We start from the raw sequence: 21,645 nt of genomic DNA, 5'->3' as shown, positions 1-21,645 counted from the left end.
TCATGCAGTGACATGGATGGAAATTTCTGTCCTGGGGCACATTTTTGCACACAGGACGGAGATGGTAATTTTCATCCTGGGGCAGTCAAGGAGTTAATGATTCCTGTATCATTTTCTTTATATTGGTTCAGATGATATTGCAATTTTCTTTTTTTTAATGCACAGTCTTATCAGTACAAAATGACACGCAGCACAACTCCCCCTCTCCATCTTTACACACATTTTACATTTGCAAGTAAGTGCATGTGCAACTTAAATAACTGAATAAAAGGAAAAATTTCCAGTATGTGCTTTTTTCTTGAACCTGTAGTAACTTTTAAAATACTTACCAACCAACAAGAACATGTTGCTGAACTTACATTAGAAGAGGGCTTTTTTTTTTTTTTTTTTTTTTTTTTTTTTTTTTTTTTTTTTTGTTCTTTTACCACCACAGCCAGCATAGTTAGGCAACATACTTTTTCTTAAAAACAAGTTTCAGAGGGTAATCATTTTGCCATGCTTTTGATCATTATTCTCCTTCATCTTCGGTAAGGTGAAAAATGGTGAAGACAGGTATTGACTGAATCAGTGCATAAAAAAACATGGTTTGTATTCAAGGAATGTGATGTTTGAACTAGATTTAGCTATTAAAACATATTTTGCAGAAAATATATGAATTTACCAGCCACCGTGGCGAAGCGGTTTGTGTTGTGGACTGACAGCTGGGAGAACACAGGTTCGAATCCCAGTGGAGGTGGGTTTTTCGGCCCACAGCCAGCTCTGTATCTCTCAGGCCTATTTGACGCCAGGATATCATGACAGGAAGCGTAGAGTACAGCCTTGTCACATAGTCCCAAACCTGAATGGACCTCCTTAGCAGCAGCAGCAGCATCCTTATCCTCCTTCATCATTAAAAAATAATTTTTAAAGCCCAGAATTATGTGGCCTTTCATGCCCTGCTCTCATGCTAACCTCAGTTTCGATACCCCTCTACTTCCATTCATGCAAGTCTTGCCAAGGTCTTCAGTGTTGGTGGATTCATGGGGACTGCCGTTGGAGGGACATGGTGGCAGTGTCCACTCTGGGAGAGACACTCACTCAGTCTGGTTCCACGACTGAGCCATTATTGTCGTCAGTAGGGGGCTTAGTAGGTGGTATTCTAAATGCGTTAAATGAGAACAGGCACTACCAAACACCACCAAAGTAACTTATCAGCAATGCAGGGTCTCCTCTGGTGTGTGGCATCCTCGTGACCTGACATCAGTGGTTCCCTGTGGACTGTCAGCCTGCACTGGGTTTGTAACAGATGAATTTGGATGTGGCTGTGTACGGGGGACTGGGAATGAGCAGCATGGGAGTAATGCCACTGAAACGGTGCAGATGATGGGGCACCAAAAAAAAAAAAAAAAAAAAAAAAAAAATATATATATATATATATATATATGATTTATGATTTATTAATATGAGAGTTTGACTCCGTGGTAGAATGCTCTTGCTGTGGTAGAATGCTTTTGCCTGGATCTCTTGCTAAATGCTATATGCTGGGGCTAAGTCGTAACAATTGTTGTTAACGATAGATCCATAGGTATGCTTCCTGAAGCATGTCTTGTTTTCTTCTAGACATTATGGTGCATTTGTCTGAGATTCACATTCTGCATTAAGATGACACACCCAGTGTTTTTTGTTTGTTTTTGTTTTGTTTTGTTTTGTTTGTGTGTTGGGGGGGGGGGGGCGGGAGGGGGGGGGGGGGGAATCACATTTGTGTTTATTCACTGTTGAAAATTAGGCCAGTATGGCATTTCACATGATCAGCTAGTTCTGGGTGAGTATAGGAAAGTGGAAGTATTGTTAGTGTTTTGTCATTGCAGACACTGGTGTGTAATGGCATACATAGCATAAGGTTTAAATCAAAAGGTAACCCATTTGAGCACCATATTGATAACAGCCAGAACACTTGCCTTGTCACATTAAGGGAATGGAACATCGGCCATGGTCATGATAGATGATGGAGTCTCCCGTCGGTCCGACGGATGAGTAGGCAGGCAGGCTTATCTGTCAGTGTGTGTCCTCATATGGGAGAAGAGGCCGATTCTGGATGCGCAGCACTTCGCACAGGTGTTGGAATGGAACATCGGCCATGGTCATGATAGATACGATGATAATTGCCCATTTGAGCACAACAGTGACTGCACTTTTGAAACAGGGAGACACAGAACAGAGCCAAAGGACTTTGAAAAACATGATAAAGATTGGGGTCCAATGCCATTCATGTGTGTGACAGTGACTGCTCTAAGGAGGCAGCAAAGAGTGCTTGGCCCAGGATCATAGAATATTTGTTCTTGTAAAGGGCCTGATTATCTGTAGTGTGACGATACTGTGAAGTCACTAACGAAAAATCTTATGAAAAGAAAATGAACCCCCTTTTTCAGTTTAGCTTTTTTATATAATTTTGCTCTTCAGCACTAATTGACCAAATGCATCAGTGTTTCAAATGTATGCATACTAACATTTTGACCCATTAATTTTGACCATTAACAGTTTGAACAATAAGGCTGAAGTTGGTATGCTTGTGTTATTTGCTATGGATGCTTCAAAATTGACTGGTAACAAGCTTCTAAGCATCATAATACAATATATATGTGTGTGTTTGTGTGTGCTGCTTTTTTTTTTCTTTTCCTTTGTTGTTGTTGTTGATAGTTCCAGATGTTCAGTGTTGACATTTTTGTTTTGTGCTAATTTGTTCAACCATTGAATATGAAGATTCAGTTATTTGTGTTGCTTCTTGTTTCCTCATCCAGTCAACAGTTGCATTGTATTATTAAAATGCCTGCTGTGTTTATCATTGTCTTGTTTGCCTATCATTTCCATACATGTGGATCATCCAAAGTATATTCATAAAAGCAGATGAGCCAGCTGCACATAGTTCATAGGGTGGCAGTATTCTAGAAGCTAGTTCTAATTGCCACATCTAGATAAATGTTTTTAAAGTAATCTTAGAGGCGAGTTTGCTTTGCGTATTTTTAGATATAGCTTAGTAGTTTTTTCGTTTTGTTTTTCTTAAATGTTTTGGGGGATACGTATGCGTGGTATGGTTTGGTCAGAGGGTTAAATATTTCAAGTTCTATTTGCTTGCTGATATATTGTGGGATGAACATAGAATTGTATGTTTTCTTGAACTTGGCTGTGCTCTGTACTGAAGTTGTACTTTCAAGCATGTTTCCCTTTTGGTCATATTGGACAGCATGATTTTTTTTTTTTTTTTTTTTTTTAGCATGACTTATTTTAACTAAATAAAGTAAATTATGCTGAAAATTGTGATATGATTTGTCTTTTTATGTGCACATATATGTGCATCTGTGTACACATGCACACACACATGCATGCATGCATGTGCACACACACACACACACACACACATACACACACACACACACACACAAACACATATGCCTGCACACTCATCTTTCTTGTGGAAATATTTATAAAGAACTTGGGAACTAACACAAGCGAGTACATGCACGCACAAACACATACACATACCCTCACTGACGTCCCATTGAAAATGCATACTCTCTAACAGCCACAATACATATAGCTTGATCTGTGTAAGATAGACCATTGTGTTAGAAAATGATTTGATTTGGTTTAAGCATTACATGCATCTATTTTATACATTTATTTTGCGAAAGCTTCCATTCTATTTATTTCAACAACAAAACTATTTATAGATGCAATGAATTGTAATGTTAAGATCTTTCTAAAATTTTTGACAGTATCTTGTAATAATGCTCATATTTACCTGTAAGAATAATGTTGGTAATCTAAAGTGGGTACTGAGTTACTTGGCTTTGGGGTATGAGAATAGTGCAAATGAACAAGCAGTAATGACAGGACCTCAAGTAAAATGATCCATATCCAGATGTTGGAGCAAATTAGTTCATCACCATGAGTTGCACAAAAAGATTGTAGCCTTTCCAAGGTTGAAGGCAGAAAAGATGATGCAAAAATCTTGTACTTGTTTGTCATCTCCAGACCTCTTACTTCTTTGTCAGGCAGTTTTTCCACTCAACCAATACATGTGTACTACTCATGGTGTGGTGTTGACATGACATGTTAGGCAGCTTTGCCAAAATAATGCAAGTTAATCACACTTAGTGGTAGCATTAAGCCAGTTTGCATCTTGACAAGCAGAAGTGAAAACTGAATTTGGGCTAATCTTGGAGCTTGACCAGATTAAGACGGAGAACAAGAGAGGCAAGACCTTCAAGACTCACTTGCGATACGCACTTTATCCAATAAAGGATTCATGATAAGAAAAAAAGAGAGTGAGTATCATTAAAAATGTATTCTATATTAAATATTATGAAGCTGGGGAAAAAAAAGAGTTGGATCAGGATTGAACCATGCAAGTTACACACAGAACCCAGGAAGCAAGAAGATTTACCACAGGGCCAAAATGCATCTGACCACAATTATCCAAAATTGATATTTAAACTTATGTTTCTATAGCACAATAGATTTATTATTCTGTTTGAGATGATTACACCGTTAAATATTTTGATATATCTTGATTATTTCAGTTGTTGTTTTTTTTTAACTTTATGGCAAGTAAAGAAGATATTGCCATTTGCAACATGTTGCCATTTTCTCCAGATCTGCACAAACCTCTCCAGGTCATACTCGACCTCGGCCTACCAAAACTGAGCAAGTTCTGCCTTAGAGGTGCCATTTATTCAAATTTGTTTTGTTCATTCTAATTAATTCAGTATCCACTTAAAAATATTCCTATGCAGTGAACACATTGATGACTCTATGTGTTTTGTCCAGAATTTGGTTTTCTTTTTCTTTTTTTAATTGCGAACAAGAAAAACGATGTCATGCCATCTTCTAACCCAAGCAAACTGTCAGACAGATAACTGGGAAGAGCCCAGTATATTTTCTGGATCTGGAGCCTCAGCAAAATAAACAGTTCATGATCCAGATATACGACTTAATACGGAAGACTTATGATAATAATAATAATAATAATAATGATAATAATTAGTTTTCATATAGTGCTGAATCTTGAGCAGAGACAAAGCACTTTCACACCAGTCAATCACAGTTCACATGCATGCATAACTCTATACTGAAAAAAAATGAAAAACAATGAAATGGCAGGGAAGGGATTGGTATGAGTATGTTTTTATTCCAAATTTGGTATTGACAAGCAAAGTATTTCCGGAGAAAATGAATTTGTTAAAGTTTACCACGAACACACAGACACATACACGAACACACAAACAACCAAACACTGGTTTATTCTTTACACAAGTGAGTCAAAAAATGGTATGTGAGTCAATTCTGTAACCAGGTGTTAAATTGTCTGTGTGTGTGTGTGTGTGTGTGTCCATGGTAAACTTTAACATTGCCATTTTCTCTGGAAATAATTGTCTGCCAATACCAAATTTGGATTAAACATAGCTGGAAAAAATATTCACAGTCATACCAATAATAGCTTGTAAGTCTTCCGAATTAAGCCGAATTTCCGGATCATTAGCGGTTTATTTCATTGAGGCTTGGTCTGATTCCAAAAACACCACAAAGATCCTTCCCATTTGCTAGAATGTAGGCTGTTTGATAAGATGACGGACTGACATTGTTTTTCTTGTTCACATTTAAAAGAAAAGAAATTCAAATTCTGGGCAGAACACATACAGTGACACTAGCTACACAGTCAATGCGTTTACTGCATATGAATATTCTAAAGTAGACACAATTAACTAGAATGAACATAAAAGAAAATTTGAATTAACCATTTCACATTTCACTGACAGAGATGCCAACTGTTAGGATTTTGCTGTATTTTGTTTCGCTTGATCGCAGTTTGTTCCAGCGTTACGCCAAAGTCAAAATTGTTCCGATGATTTCATTTTCAGCTGCATAGCATGGTTACATGCTTTCCTGTCGTAACATTATCAAGACACTCTAGACCTATTGATCATGAGGCCAGGGCAGTCACTGCTAACCTTGGTCTCGCATGATGATACTCAGCTAATTATGTGCACGTTAACATTTAAAAGGCATTGAGTGGACCAGTCAGCTTAATCTTGTTACCAAACATGTGGAAAATGTGGCAAAATCATGTTTCATTTCAGTCAAACAGCGTCTGTGCCCAGTAGATTAAGATGTGGGGTGCAAGGATGGAACAAGTGGTGCGAAACAGAGAAAGTCATCTTTGGATCCCAGTTGTGAGAAACAAGACAAAGATCAGTGAAGTAACATAGTGCCACAGATCTGTCAGCTGTAAAGAAGCAGCGGTTGGAATGGAAGTTTTGCCAAAAGTCACTGAAAAAATATCCGTGCATTGTGCCCTCCATTTTAGGGAACTTGCATGCTTGTTGTATTGTGTGCGAGTTTGACATTTTTATCAGCTACGGGGGGTGTGGGTCGGAGTCCCAGTGTTCCTACACAACTCAGTATGTTCCTACCAAATTTCCTGATTGCTCCTACAAACACTTGACTGGGGTTGGCATCCCTGCACTGAGTTTCGATCAGCCTTGTCTGAACTGGCCTGTGCAGAACCTGAGAGAATACTATAGCATACATGTTGCAGTGTGCCTGAGGCAATGACATCTCCTTTACCATGGACTTCATAGAATTTCTTTAATGCCCGAGATGTACTAAAATAACATGTTATAAAAAGTGTTTTCACCTTGAATACCGCAAATGAATTATAACGCTTAAAAACGTTAAATATTTATTTTTGAATGGCATTTGTAGATTAGCATTGTGGGTAAAACTGTTTCCTATCGTCCGAACATCAATAAAATCAAATAAAGAACACAGTTTAACAATTTAGTTTGGTTTTTTTAAGTGTGTATCACAAGTGAGTCTTTAAGGCTTTGCCTCTCTTGTTTTTGTATTGGGTTAGTCAGTCAGCACCAGTTAGGTCACATCTGTTAGAAGTCAAGTCACTAGCTAAACTGAAACCAGCAGAGATATCAGCAATATCAAAAATTGTATTTCTCTTTGTCACAACATATTTATGTGTGTAATGCCACTCGCTGAATCAAAGTGAAGCACAAAACTGGTAAATGTATATATAATTGCTTCAATATTTTGATATGGACCATTCTATTTGCAGTTCTGTTAGAGTCCATTTGCAAAATTATGTGGTCCTAAGCCTCTTGACTATATGTCACCTTTAATGGGAAAAATGTTTTAATGTTTAATGCTTGGATTATGCCTTTTTCTGTCTGTGGTTTTCGGTCTCCCTCTCTTTCTGTCTCTCTCTCACTGCTTCCTCTTTCTGCTCTCTCTCTCTCTCTCTGTTTCTGTCTCTGTCTCTGTTCTCCCTCTACTTTCTTCTTCTCTTCTTCTTTATTGTATGTATCTCTTCTCATTTTCTGTTAAATATACTTATTATGTACGTTGTGACTTCAGTTATTTTATGACATCATACATTACTACCACACCTTTTGAACTGTTGTTTCAGATTCCAAAACCAAGCAAGTAATTCAGCACAAATTCAAATCCAGTATGGTGAGTAGAGAGTTTGTGTGTGTGTGTGTGCGTGTGTGTGTGTGTGTGTGTGTGTTTCTTTCTTTTCTCAGCAAGACTCCCTTTTGATACCCTCCCAATTATTTCTGTATGAATCCACATCTAGTCATGTGTATTTAACCATTAATGTCACCAGTATAGCAGATTAGTATCGTGCAAAATAGGTATGTATTTAGCAAATAGACCTGCTCTCTTTCTACATTTTGATGTGAAATCTGATGAAAACAATTGCTTTGTTTTAATCTCCCCCTCTCCTCATATTGCGGTAATATTGCAGAAATAAAACAATGTAAAATTGGGACAGTTTGTTGGTGCTTCCCTCCATCATTTAGCTGCATAAAATTATAATCTTGACATATACATGGCAATCTCAGACTTGAAGGGTCTCATCAGATTGAAATGGCCAAGTGAAATTTGGCATTGGTATATTGAGAGGTATGAGAGTTGACAATTCAGTATTAAGTATAAAGTATACAAATTCAATTATATATTATTTTTTTACAACAACAACAACAAAGTTTCAAACCACATTTTTCACTGTGTTGCAATTCTTGGTGATGCATTTCTAATAGTTCATGATAGATAAACTGAAAAAAGATGGTATGAAAAAGGTTTGAATGTTACTGTATAAATGTGTTCAATTCAGCATGCCTAACATGCAGTCTGTTCCCAGAATTGAGGAATAACAATATTTTGTCATTCACTCTGAACCTGGAGCTCATGCTGTGGTTGCCATAAACTCTGTAGCTCCTGTGGGAAAGACCTTACAGACAAGCTGAGCATTCTTTTGAGCTATTAAAAAAAATTCTCTCTCTCTCTCTCTGTGTGTGTGTGTGTGTGTGTGTGTGTGTCTCTCTGTCTCTCTCTCTCTGTGTCTTTCTCTGTAAACAGTTGGGTCCTTTGCAATAACTTGAGGCAAAAACATCATAATTCTGACGGTCAGTCATATGTTTACTTGTTATAGAATGGCTCTGTTTACAGTATTCATAAACTCTGTGTGTATATATTTAAAGCCAAAAAGATACGACAGGACTTCATCGACAGAAATAAAGAAATTTAGAATAAATTTATAATGCACAAGAAGCACTTTCATCCTACAGATTTAAGTTGGGTGTATTTTACATTGGTGTCACTATGCAATCACCATAGTGTGTACTTTTGACCTCTTTCTAGGGGCTGGAGGCCTGGAGATTAAGGTTTAGTTCTCATTCTCTTGTGGGTTTCTCTCTCTCTCTCTCTCTCTCTCTCTCTCTTAGACTTCAAGGTTTCTTCCCCATCATGTACAAAAACACAGAATGTATTTCATTTGACTGTGCCTTCTTCCTTTCTCCTTTAAATTAGCACTAGCTGAAAAAAAAGAGAATATATATATATATATATATATGGCTGGTGATGATTATTGGAACAGGAGATAGAACAGTTATTTTCTTGTGTTTTGCAAATCCAGAAACATTTTTACTTTCCTGATAAACGCTGTTTCTCTTTTCATATTTGTATTGCCAGATTTTTAACAGTGGTTATAATCAGGCTTCTTTGAACAGAACCAGGTTAGATATATTACTTTGACTTCCAGTTGTTGTTTTATAGGGGTTTTTTTTAGTCCCTTGTTTCAAAAATCATTCAGGTAACCGCTTTTTTTTCTTTTAATTTTTTTTATTTTTATAGATTAACATGAATCTAGTTTTCCCTTGTTTTTTCTCCCATCAGATGCTCTTTTCCAGTCATTTACCAGTGCCATTTTTTGTTTTATTTCTGCTGTGTATTCAAACAAAAAGTCTGTTGTTCGTTATGTACTGTTGTTTGTAATTTTGATTTTTCTTTCCTTCCCATTTTTCTTCATTTATTTGTTCATATACATTTTTAGAATCTCACCCCTTATTGCTTTATATTACTAGATTATAGATTATATGTAAAGACAGAATGTATATTAGGTTAGTATTTATTGTCTTGTGCTGCTAATTTCAAGATATTATTCAAGGAGAACATCTGAATTGCAAACCATGAACCTGTATACTTATCTTTCCCAGAGCTTTATATTTTGGGTAGATGTACATCATGTGCATGAATGCATGTAGTTTGAAAAAAACAAACAAAAAAACCTGACATCTCAGTTGCATCAAGTTTTCACCATGATTCTCAAGTTTCATTAAGTCCATCATAGATGTTCTGGGGAAAAACAAAAATGTTCATCATATTACTGTTGTGGTGGTTCTTGTTTGTTTTACTTTTGATTTTTGTTTAACTGATTTTTATCTGTTTTATCAAAATTCAGAATCTACTGTTTGACTGAGCAAGACTGAAATATATCAACTGAAATATAGATGTGTCATCTGTTTGTCACTTAAGCAGTTTGAGGTCTTTAGAAAACTCAGTGTTGCATATGTGTAAAACATTTTAAATTAAAGATGCTCTGTGTGTGTGTGTGTGTGTGTGTGTGTGTGTGTGTGTGTGTGTGTGTGTGTGTGTGTTGTATTTTTGAATGAAAAACTTCTGCTTTTTAACCTTCCGACTTAAAACTAGCCACAGATAGATCTGTACAAGAATATACTCTCACATCCAGTCTTTTTTTCTTTTTCTTTTTTTTCTTTTTTTCTTTTTAAATAGGTTTTTTGTTTGTTTGTCTGTCCATTGCTATTGTTGGGGCGTTTGGTGTTTTTTTGTTTGTTTGTTTGTTTGGTTTTTTTTACATATTGGAAACAGTGGCTACTCTTACAGAATTCACTCTGAACACTGTTATGCCAATTTCAGTAACTGTCACCATATTTCCTCTGTGCTCATTGCCAATGCAAAAGCACTTGAAATGCAATGATGATTATGATCTTCAATGAACATCAGTTAGGGATGCTTTGATCTTTAAGTTCTGTCTCTCTTTGCCTTTGTCAGTATTCACCATGTATGTTTCAACACATACAGTCCAATTCTGTTATTTTCTTACTGTTGTTGCATATCACAATGTTTAGTTTTGTTTTTCATTTTGTGATCTTTAAAAATTCAGCATAGTTATTCTCTTTGTACTCAGTACCAAACTTAATTCAGTGCTACTCCATTGAGTTCTGTTGTGGAGGACGGAGGTGTGGGGAGACCTCTGCATATTATCTCAGAGTTGATTTTCATTCTCACTTCTCTCTCCCTGTGCATTTTCATTTTTGGGAAATAAGAAAGAATGTTCAAAAGCACAACAATTCAGCTGCAAGCTTATGAAATGTCCGGATTCAAAGATTCACTCACTCTCTTTTGGCTCAAATGTATGAACAAAGTGAGTCTGTAATAACCCTGATTTTGTTGTTTGTATGTCTTTATTATTATATGAATATGTGTGTGAGTGTATGTATGTGGTATGTCTATGGTAAACTAAAACATTCATTTTCTCCAGAAATGCTGCATCTGTCAACACCAGATATTTATAAACCAGTTCAGTGCCCATAAGACGTCAACTGACGTCCTACAACAACTGTCCTCTGACGTCCTGCATCTATTCTGATTTTTGTTTCATCAGAGTTTAGTTCAGTGAACACAAACAGAATATGAATGATTAGTTAACCCTTTAACTGCCAGCGAGTTTGGAGTGCAACACTCCCTGGCACCAGCTGATTTTCAAGAAAGAGCAAGAAATTACACCTACCAATTTCAAATTACTATAACTTTTTTTGTGGTTCAACCAAATGACTTCTGGTGTTTTTTTGGTAAGAGGAATGATGGAATTTTTGTATTTTGGAGCAATAAATGATGTTGGTACAAGTGAAAGATTTTAATTTTTGTGTTAATTATTATGTTGTTTTGGTTTTTTTTCAATACAAATTTTGCACTTCGACACATTACAGACATAAACAAAGACAGGTACAACACAAACATCACTGCAATGCAGTTGAAAACAAAGCATACTCACCAATTGAAGTCTTCAGTACAACTATATTTCCCATGTAATGGTGTTATCCAGAATATAATCCATGGGAAACACAAAATGAACTTGTGTTTTTGTAGAAAAATGATGATTTCTGTCACTTCACTTGAAGGTTTCACAGTGTCCTCACCTGAAATATCTTACTGTGGTGGAACTGTATATACACTTTACAACTGTTTGATGAAACTGAAATACTACTAAAATCAGAAAATAAATGAATGGAGGTAAAATATGCATACAAATATGTACACGAGTCTGAACTGTTCACTGTTGGAAACCATGAATTTTGGTTGCTGCTGCTTTCCTGTAGTCCTCCACAGTATGATACAGTTCAAAGCACAGAGTGGGACACATTGGCTTCCTGCACATTATGGTTCCAAATGGCAGGTTGAGCAGCCAGTGTGTCCACCAGTTGTCCTCGATTTCAGGCTTACAACACAGCCCCATCGCGATCTGAAGTGCTGTGTATGTCTTCATCTCAGGGACAGAGGTGTCTTTGGCAGCATTCAGCTTTGAATGTTGACTGAGTTCAGTGATGCCTGACAGCAGCCCCTCTGCATACAGATTAGACTGGTCAGCCATGAGTTGGAATGCTGATTCTGGAAAGAAAAGCATAAACAAGTCCACTGGATGGAAGTTGTCAGTGTTGACAAGGACACCCGAAAGACATGAGCAAAAAAAAGTAAAATACAATCAGTAATAATTATATAACAGCTAATTTATTGTCAGCTAATGATAAATACTGCAAATAAAAGATTATACTTATAAACAAGTGCACAAGTAGCAGAAACATAGATTTTTACACTGGCATTGCTTTACACAGTGTATCTCCATAATCTTCACAAGAAAAAAAACTGACATGATGTTTTGTGTGGTAAATAAACATACTGCTCTTGCTCTTCAATGTCCCACACTTGTCTGATACAATGCACACATAATTTTATATGTGCTACTTGTAAATGAACAGTGCACCTCTGATCTGTCCATATAAAAAATGAATGCAACCTAATCTTAGTCACACACACACACACACACACACACACACTCAGTGACATACATGTGCGAGAGCACACACACACACACACACACACACACACACACACACACACCTCTTACCTGTTTTTTTAGTCAAATTTGGAAGCCATTCTGCAGGACAGTAGGGATCATCCATGTGGTACAACACCCACTGAAACAAATCAGGGCTTGGCACAGTTGTTCCACCACGCCCCCACCCTCCTGGTTGTTGGCATGTAGTCGAGCTTGACCCACAGCCATGCTGTGTTGGTCTCCGACATGAAACAGACACTGTGACTTGAGCAACACACTCTTCCCCTTCACTATCACGGTCACTCGCAGCTGCCGATGTGGTGGCCTTAACAGGAACACATGCTCCACTCGTCTGGTCATGCCCCGTATGCTCACGACTTGGTACTTGGTTCTTTGCCCAGTCACCACCACTATCACTGTACCCCTCAGACAGTGAAACTTCTTCATCATCATACGGGAATTCTTCACCCGAATCTCCATTTTGCTTGTCTCAGTTGCTCTAAAACTTGATCAGTTGTGAAGTAGCATTGCCTGCTCGTCGATGCAGCCATTTTGGAAAATGAAAAGATCGAAGTTACAGAAAAAACTATAATAAATTCACTCGAAATCTTGCAGAAGTACTGAAAAGATGGCGTTGATTGATAGAAAGGGATTCCCCTGGTCACATGCACAAAATGTGGCTTTTTAAACACCCGAATGTCCATCACGCTCCCCATCAGGAGTAGCGAGGGCTGGTATCTTCCCCGGAGTGGCAGAGGGACTCTTCTGCGCTTTGTTCCGGTTCACCGTGGGGATGGTCTGTGCCACATACTGCACAGGAGTCCTGAAAAACCTTGGTGCCGTCCCCAGTTGCACTGCAGGACTTTACGATGTGTTGCGCGAACACACCCGGGTACCTGCAACTGACTTATTCAAAACACTGATTCAACACATGGATTAAGTAAGGGACACTGGTTCCCCACAAGTGCTCTATTGTGGGTTCCCGTTGGTCCAGGTAGCAGGTCCATGGCGACACCGTGACTCGCGAGTGCGCCATACCCCCGAGCTTTGCCAAAATGTGCTGGCGTTTTAGCATTGCTCCCGGTAGCTTGGGTCTGACCTGAAAGGATCAAACCCCTAGGGAATTCACCCCCTTTAGGACTCCGACCACCAAGGCCAGAATCCTTCTGGGCTCCATTGAATACCCCGCAAGCTTGGCCAGAAGAGACCTCGCCCAGCTGAGTCGTACCGAAGTCTGGGTGCCCGTAACCAAACTCACTCAAAATTGCACTCAGATTTTAAGTCCTGCCCGACAGGGCTGAACCCACTTGAACCCCACTCAGGTCATGTGTCCCGCTCATTCTTCGATACTGTGAGCACTTACACCGGCCCTCATGAACATGAACTGAACCTGGTGGATCCAAGGTTTTTGGCTGATCAGACATACCACCAGATCGACAAGCTTCACCATTGGTGGCAGTCCTAGTACACTCTTCCTCACCTCTCACAGCTTTGTCTATCATGGCAGCTACCATGACTCCGTCCGGATAAGATGTCAGACCTGTGAAAGGGAGTACCTTACTCATCTGGTTTGTGAGGTTCGTGGCTTCGTCCACTTCCCTCATGAACATCCCCACTGCTCATGAGCTCTCCAGCTTTGCCATAAGTTCGGCGGTGGTAGAATCTCCACCCATTCCACCCGTCATGGTGAAAAAATTTAACGCTTTGCCCATGAGACTCCACTCCAAGTAATCACGGCACTCCCTTTCAATCCACTGAAGAGCCCTGCAGTAGCTGTTGAATCGCTGTTTGAATGACAGCCAGTTTGTCCGACCATCGAACCGCAAGCTCTTCGGGAGCTGATTAGGATTTCTGTGACTTTCGGGGTAGAAGACGGGACCAAATGCCATACTACCACTACTTCTTCTTTGGGTCGGAGAAAAAGTAAGGGGACCACCTGCCCTATCACCACTACCATCCCTATGCAGGGACATGCGATGGGCACGGTACCCCGTCTCTCCTCACGGCCAAAGTACTCACCCTTACCCCTATCGTCCTCGCCCCATTGCTGAGGCTTCTGACCAGGGTAATGTCCCTCATTTGGGTTGGGAAAGGCACGTCTGCCCCAATCGTCCTCGCCCCATTGCTGAGGCTTCCGACCAGGGTAATGTCCCTCATTTGGGTTGGGAAAGGCACGTCTGCCCCTATCGTCCTCGCCCCATTGCTGAGGCTTCTGACCAGGGTAATGTCCCTCATTTGGGTTGGGAAAGGCACGTCTGCCCCTATCGTCCTCGCCCCATTGCTGAGGCTTCTGACCAGGGTAATGTCCCTCATTTGGGTTGGGAAAGGCACGTCTGCCCCTATCGTCCTCGCCCCATTGCTGAGGCTTCCGACCAGGGTAATGTCCCTCATTTGGGTTGGGAAAGGCACGTCTACCCCTATCGTTGCCGCCCCATTGCTGGGACTCATGACCAGGGAGGCGCCTCTCTCTCCAACCCTCACTTAAAGGCTTCACCATCTCATTGCCCTCCCACTCCGTCTGGTAATGGGACTGGCGATGAGCGGTGCACTCACCAATATCACTCAGCCATTGGGAGCCCTCCTCTAAATTCTGGGCTACAACCCGAAGGTCCTCTAAACTCCCCACGTTGCTGTCCTCCCTTCCCAAAGCGGGAGGGTGTCCACGACAGGAAAATAGCCGGCTGTTGTGATCTGACTCATCCGCAGAGTCAAGAACGGACCCATAGTTGGTTGGACGGACGTGACTTCCTAGCAGTCCATGGTGCCGGTGGCCCCTGGATGTCAGAGACTGCCACAGGTGCTGAAGGAAGTTCGTCCACGTAATCCTGATGGGACTGGCGTGGTGAACCTAAGCCCTCCTCCCTGAACTCTTCACTTGTCAGTACAGTCTCATCAAGTGGTGGCGTGTCGAAATCAATGTGAGCCAGGACAGATCTGTCTAATTCGCCCAACATTGCTTCCAGCATGCCAGGGCTGATCCGTCCAAACTTGGATCTCATCCTCACTAATTCCTGTGCCCTTCTCAAGCCCACCCCAGGAATAATCTGCATGAGTTCCAATGGGGAGGCTTGGTTGATAGGCAGCGGTCTGTGACTAGTAGCCATGCTTTCTACAAAGTATGAATTTTCTTTCAAACGTATTGGGGTTTTACACAGACTTGTAATAAATCTGGATAACACTTGCAGTAGAACTGTTCAATATAAGAATAACAGTTCACACAGTATAACTGCATAAAAATAACAGTTCACGAACTTGAGTCAAAAGTCTAAGTTCAGTTCTCAAGATAATTTAAATCAAAAACACTAACAAATATAAATATAAATATGATGTCCCTGAAAAAATTCACTGGGGGTTCGAAAAACAATAATAGAGGAGAGTGAATCCCACTTCTGACACCAATAAAGTGTCAGTGCCCTAACAATTTGTAAAAATGGCCGATCATCGGGCAATACATTTTTGAGGGACATATATCAATGGCTACTAACCGTTGCTTCTTGTTTTTAGGGTAGGATGGTCAATATTGGTGAGCTGACATGTGTGTGGGTGTTGTCGTCCTCGTAGTGGGAGGGTGTGGGCGTTCCAACCCTGTTTTAGTTGTCAAAGTTCGTCAATGTTCAAGATGGCTGCCGTCGATGAGTCACTTGTCCGGAATCGGCGGGAAACTGTGGCTGGACTTCTTCTCAGAGCTGCGTGTGGTCAGATGCTTTCTCCTCGAAGGTCGAGTGTACACTGCCCAGATTTTCTGATGCGTCAGAGTGACCAAAACACCAGCGAGTTGTTTACAGCGCCCCTCCTTTGCTGGTGAGAGTAACCACCCCTTGGTGCTGAACTTCCGGCGTCTGCTAACTGTGTTTCACAACACATCATCAGTCATGGGTGAACATCCTGTTCATTTTGGCTATCTGCTCTTCTGGAGCAGTGTCAATTATGGCTGTAGAGACCAATGCAGGAATGACAGTATCTTGTCATATCTTGTCTGCTGGAGCTATTCTGCTCTTTTCTGCGTGATGATTATGTTTGGTAATAACAGTGAAAGATGAATCTGTCTTGTCTGATGATTGGTTTGAATTTGAAGGTGATGACAACGACAGTGACAAAACTGACAGCAATGTCTGATGCTATGTCTGGTCCATCTGTCCATTCAGACATTAATTTTGAGTAGGTTACAATGACTGATAGTAGGGATGTAGTACTTTTATGTAATTTGAGAAGAGGGGAAGAGAGAGAGTGGAGTGGTGTAAGACAAGAGGTTGAAGAAAAGACCGAAAGAGTGGAAAATTGAGCATGGCATGACTTCACGAACTGTCTTTCACAGTGTTGACTGACAGTGGACGGGAATCTTGTGATTTTATTTTGTCATGCTTTTTGTCGCTGATTTGTTTACTGACTCCTTTGTAGAGCAACTCAAAAGTCAACTGCAACCAGGAGGGGGAAAATATCTTCAAAAAGCTTTCCCCTCTAAAGGGGGAACGTTCTTTGGTGTAAACAATTTTTTTTTTTTTTTTTTTTTTTTTTAATAGAAAAAAGAGCTTTAACTGTTCAGTTTTTTTCTGAACATGATTGACTTTTTTTTTGTAGTTTTTATCTTGTTATTTTTGGGACAGTTATTCACTTACATGTTTACAAGAATTGTGATTATTATCATAAACATACGGTCTTTTTTCTTTTCATCGACAAGTATAATCTGACTATAACTACTATAACTAGTATGAGCATGCTATTTCTAGTTGTATTTTGTTTTCGTTTGGGGTGTCATCCTATGGAGGTGGAATTTGACTTTTTTTGGTGCACAAAAATCATTAACATCACTTTGAAAAGCCTGAATAGTTATCTACAAACAAAATGAATCGGGAAAAGCTCCTCAGAATCCATCTTCATTTTCTGTCACAAAAATGTTTACTTTGCTTCTGTATCTTGCATAGTTTTTGTACTAGAATTTTAAAGAATTTATTATCCCAGATTGCACTCTCTTTTTTTTTTTTAACTACAAAATTCCCTTGCACTTTTTTTTTTTTAACTACAAAATTCTCTGGCACTGAACTGGTTAAACATCGAAGGAAAAGAATTCTTTCCACGTATAATTGTTTTGGATTGAACTGAATTTCATGGTCATGAATCATTTTTTGGTGTCATATACTGTACCATGTCAAACTGATGCAAACTAGGCCTATGGTTTGCTCTGTTTGGCCAAATTTCGCGCGGCTAACAGTGAAAAGACGCCCCTCTTAGTCTGGCCCGCTCTTAGCCAATCAAACGCCTCTAACAGCTATAAGCGCTGAATCATTCCTTTGGCCAAGGCTCTCCACGCCATCTTGTCAGGTTTTCGCTCTGTCTCGTCTAACGCTTTTTTTGGCTATTAAGCGTTTTCATTTGGCCTTATTTTGTTGTATGCGGCTTGCCTGTATATTGTTCTTACATTCTGTGTACTCGTTTCGACTCAGCCCCCTCGATTCCTTCGTATTTTTCTACCTCTGAGTCGATCCTGTCTTTCCTTTCTCTGTTGGGGATCCAATTGTTCGCTGGGTGCTTACGCGCGGTACCATGCCTCGTATGCCATCCTACGAAGGCAGGGATCATGATGCTGGGAGAGATACTCGGCAAGAGACTCTCCCAGGCCCGGAGCTCATGATTTCTCCCGATAGGGACCGCGGCGATGCGTCTGCAGACGCAGATCGCGGAGGGGACGCTCGTCCCGATAAAATGGTCATGAAGGGGACCAGGGGGAAAGGGATACGAGCGTCGCCTCCCGAGGTGTCCCAGCGCGAGGCAGGTGGAGGGGGGAGTAGCACGTCCTCTCTTGGTGGTGGGAACTCGCGGCTGGGTGCGGACCCCCAAGGGGAGGCCGCCCCCCGCCGTTACCCGGGTCCCCACACGGAGACGGCCCTCAGGGGCCCCAGTGCTGTTCCCCCTCCTCCCTTCTCGGTCGACCCCCCTCCCCCACCTCCTTCTGGGGGAGAAAAACATTTGGTTCCGGGGGGGGGACCTCCACTTTGCCCACCCCGGGCCAAGCCACCCCAGTCTCCCCACAGGAGGGGATTCGGGGCGCGTGGCAACCTGCTCTGCAGGTCTTCCCGCTATCCGGCCGGTCTCCCCTGCTGGGGGAGTCCCGCGCGTGTCAGGCGGTTCCGGGCAGTCAGACCGCCGGCCTTTTGGCCTGTCTGACACCCAAGTCGGACCTGACCTCCCTCCGACTTGGCCAGGTTTTTCCCTTCAGCGAGGTCAAGGCGCCAGTGACCCTTGGGGCTGGGGTCACGGGATGGCTGGTGCCCACGGGTGGTATCCCCCATTCTACCCGTACTGGGGTGCACCTATGGTGCATGCTGGGTTCCCGGGAGGACCAGGGACTAACCCCTGGTCTGCTCCCCACCAGACCCAACCCAGCACAGACCACAGAGTGACACACACAGCCCCGACAAGAGGGATTGACTCCTCGTCGGGCAGGTCGAGCTCCTCGACCAGTATTAACACTACAGCCTCGAATCGGTCCTCTGTCAGCACGCAGGTGACCTCCACGGTCACTACGGCTTCCTTTTCAGGACCGGCGGCAGCTGAGGGGCCCCGCTCAGCCCGTGGGAGCCTGCCATTCCCACCTACCCAGCCCTCGGTCCTAAAAGGAGATGAGTGGGTGTTTGTCCCCTCACAGCACTCGTGGGTCCCTCTGGCGTCCAGGGACGCGCTCTCTGAGAAGGTGTGGCACGCACCATCCCAAGCATGGTTGGACCTACGGTCCACACACTCCCCATCCTCTTCAGGTGTCAAGGACATAACAGAGGAGACCAGGGTCCCTGCTCGGGATCGCCCCAGCTCATCCCGCTGGGCTGACCACAGCCCACAGGACGCCCCCATGGGTACATCCACTTGGGATGGCACCCAGCAGGGGATGGACTGTGAACAAGAGGGACAGCCCCTATCTTCGGATGAGGACGAACAAGCGGATGAGCACTCTTCGCCCCCATCCCAGTGTGACAGATGGAGCCCACGCCTCCCTAGGGACCAGCCTGAACCAAACTCGGACTTTGCCGAGCTCGAACTGACCCTCCCCAATAGGGTCACGCATGCTGAATCAGTCCCTCAGGCAACTTTGTCACCCTTAACCCTCCTACGGTCAGGTGACTCTAACTCCAGAACCACAAGGCGACTCAGAGTGCCAGAAATGGCTCAGGAGTGGCTTAATAAGCCAGCCCGCACCGTCAGGGGTGCTGCTTCCATCCCTCCTCCAGGCAGGGAGTCCCTCTCTGCCCCGGGCGCTTTTGCCCCAGGCAAGTTCCTTAAAGATCCCTCCAAGGGAGGAGTGTGGTCCTGGTACACACAGGACCACCCTGCCTACAGGGAAGCAGAGCCCTCCGCGCAGGACAGGATGTTGGTCTCACAGCGCACCACCTTCCCCACCTCAGCTACTCTTCCCTTTAAGACATTTGCAGAGTGGGACAAACTGGCCCGCCGCTGCCTCCTCGAGGTTTCCACGGCTTATACCTTCTTTGACGCGTTCCTCCACAGAGCCAATGAGCTGTGGGAACGACGTCCAGTTCAGCAGGACACGGAGTCTCCTTCCTCTGGCCTGCCTGGCCTCTTCTCAGACCCGAGGTTAAACACTTTTAGCAATCGAGTAGCGTCTGGTCTCACGGCAGCTGCAGACGCAGCTACCAGCCTTCACTTCAATACTGTGCTAGCGCGGCGGGATGCTGTTCTCCGCCTCTCTAACATTCCAGTAGAGGAGAGGGCTGCCCTGCGGTCCATCCCAGCACAGCAGCACTCCCTCTTCAGCCAGTATGCGCCGCATTTTGTCAGCCACAGGGCAGAGACAAACAGGGAGGTGGCCTCATATTTAGCCCACTCCTCCCAGGGGCGCCAGGGTTCTGTGCCATTGAAGAGACCCGCCACCAGGGCTCCTCCATATACCTCGCCTCCTAAGTCAAAGTGGCGTGCTCAGAATCAGCGGCAGAGGAACAAACCACCTCATGGCCGTCCAAGCCGTCCGGCCATGCCCAAGGCCAGAAGGCAGCACCCCCAATGACTGGGCCCCGATTCAGCACCGCCAGTCGTTCAGCCCCTCCAAGTAGGAAACTTGTCCCGGCACGCTCATCAGTGGCGTGCTCTGGGACTCAACGACTGGATTGTTTCGGTGCTAGAGTCGGGGTACATGCTCCCTTGGGTGGGGGACCGCCCCCCTCTAAGATCCACTCCTCCTCCTTATGTGCCCAGCTCGATGGAGCAGGAGAGCGTCTTAGAGAAAGAGATATCGCACCTACTCCTCATAGGGGCGATATCTCAACTCTCGGACCCGGGCCCCGGTTTTTACGGCCGGTTGTTCGTGATTCCAAAGGTCTCCGGAGGGTGGAGACCAGTCCTGGACTTGTCCCCCCTCAACAGATTCCTCCCCAAGATGAAATTCAAGATGGACACACAGGCACAGATTCGGGAGACCATGCAACGGGGCGATTGGGCGACGTCCATCGATCTGAAAGATGCTTATTTCCATATCTTCATCCACCCGGCATCCCGCCGGTACCTGAGGTTCGTGTGGAGGGACAGAGTGTTCCAGTTCTCTGTCCTCCCATTTGGTCTGTCCCTTGCCCCTTTCCTGTTTACCAAGGTGGTGCGGGAATTGGTGTCAATCGTCCGGTCGGAGTCCATTCGGCTCTGTGTGTACCTGGACGACTGGCTTATTCTGGCCCAGTCACAGGCTCTGTGCCAGAGTCATACAGCCAGACTTCTAGACCTGTGCTCCCAACTGGGCTTCATCACGAACCAGGAGAAATGCGATCTGTCCCCGAGCCAGTCCTTCAACTTCTTAGGGATGAGATTTGACACGCGGTCTATGATAGTCTCTCCGACGCCAGATCGGTGGGACCGTCTGGCAGGCCTCCTCAACCACTTGCGCCATTCCTCCCAAGCAACAGCGGGGACACTTTCTTCCCTCCTGGGCATGATGGAGTCCATGGCACCTCTCATCCCTCTGGGCAGGGTTCTCAAGCGCCCTCTTCAGAGGGCACTCAGGCTACGGTGGTCCCAGAGCACTCAGCCATGGGATACCCAGATATGTCTGGGCGAGTGGTTCCTCGAGGTGACATCAGAGTGGTTAACCACCCCTCTTCTGACACAGGGGGTGCCCATAGCCCCACCTACTCTTCAGGTGGCACTATTCACAGACGCCTCCTCCATGGGCTGGGGAGCCC

General features: G+C 43.2%; 1 protein-coding gene across 1 annotated transcript in view; it reads left to right on the top strand.

Moving 5' to 3' along the window:
* Positions 1–21,645, top strand: part of LOC143286832 (MAP kinase-activating death domain protein-like) — a 296,616-nt gene that overhangs the window by 241,552 nt on the left and 33,419 nt on the right. Inside the window, exon 32 of the mRNA XM_076594655.1 lies at positions 7,457–7,503. Coding sequence (XP_076450770.1) covers positions 7,457–7,503 — 47 coding nt within the window. The remainder of the gene's footprint in view (positions 1–7,456; positions 7,504–21,645) is intronic.

This window comes from Babylonia areolata, chromosome 10, assembly GCF_041734735.1.
Source record: "Babylonia areolata isolate BAREFJ2019XMU chromosome 10, ASM4173473v1, whole genome shotgun sequence".
Taxonomy (NCBI): Eukaryota; Metazoa; Mollusca; class Gastropoda; order Neogastropoda; family Buccinidae; genus Babylonia; species Babylonia areolata.
Note: the sequence above shows the minus strand (reverse complement) of the source record. Positions and strands in the feature narration are given on the sequence as shown.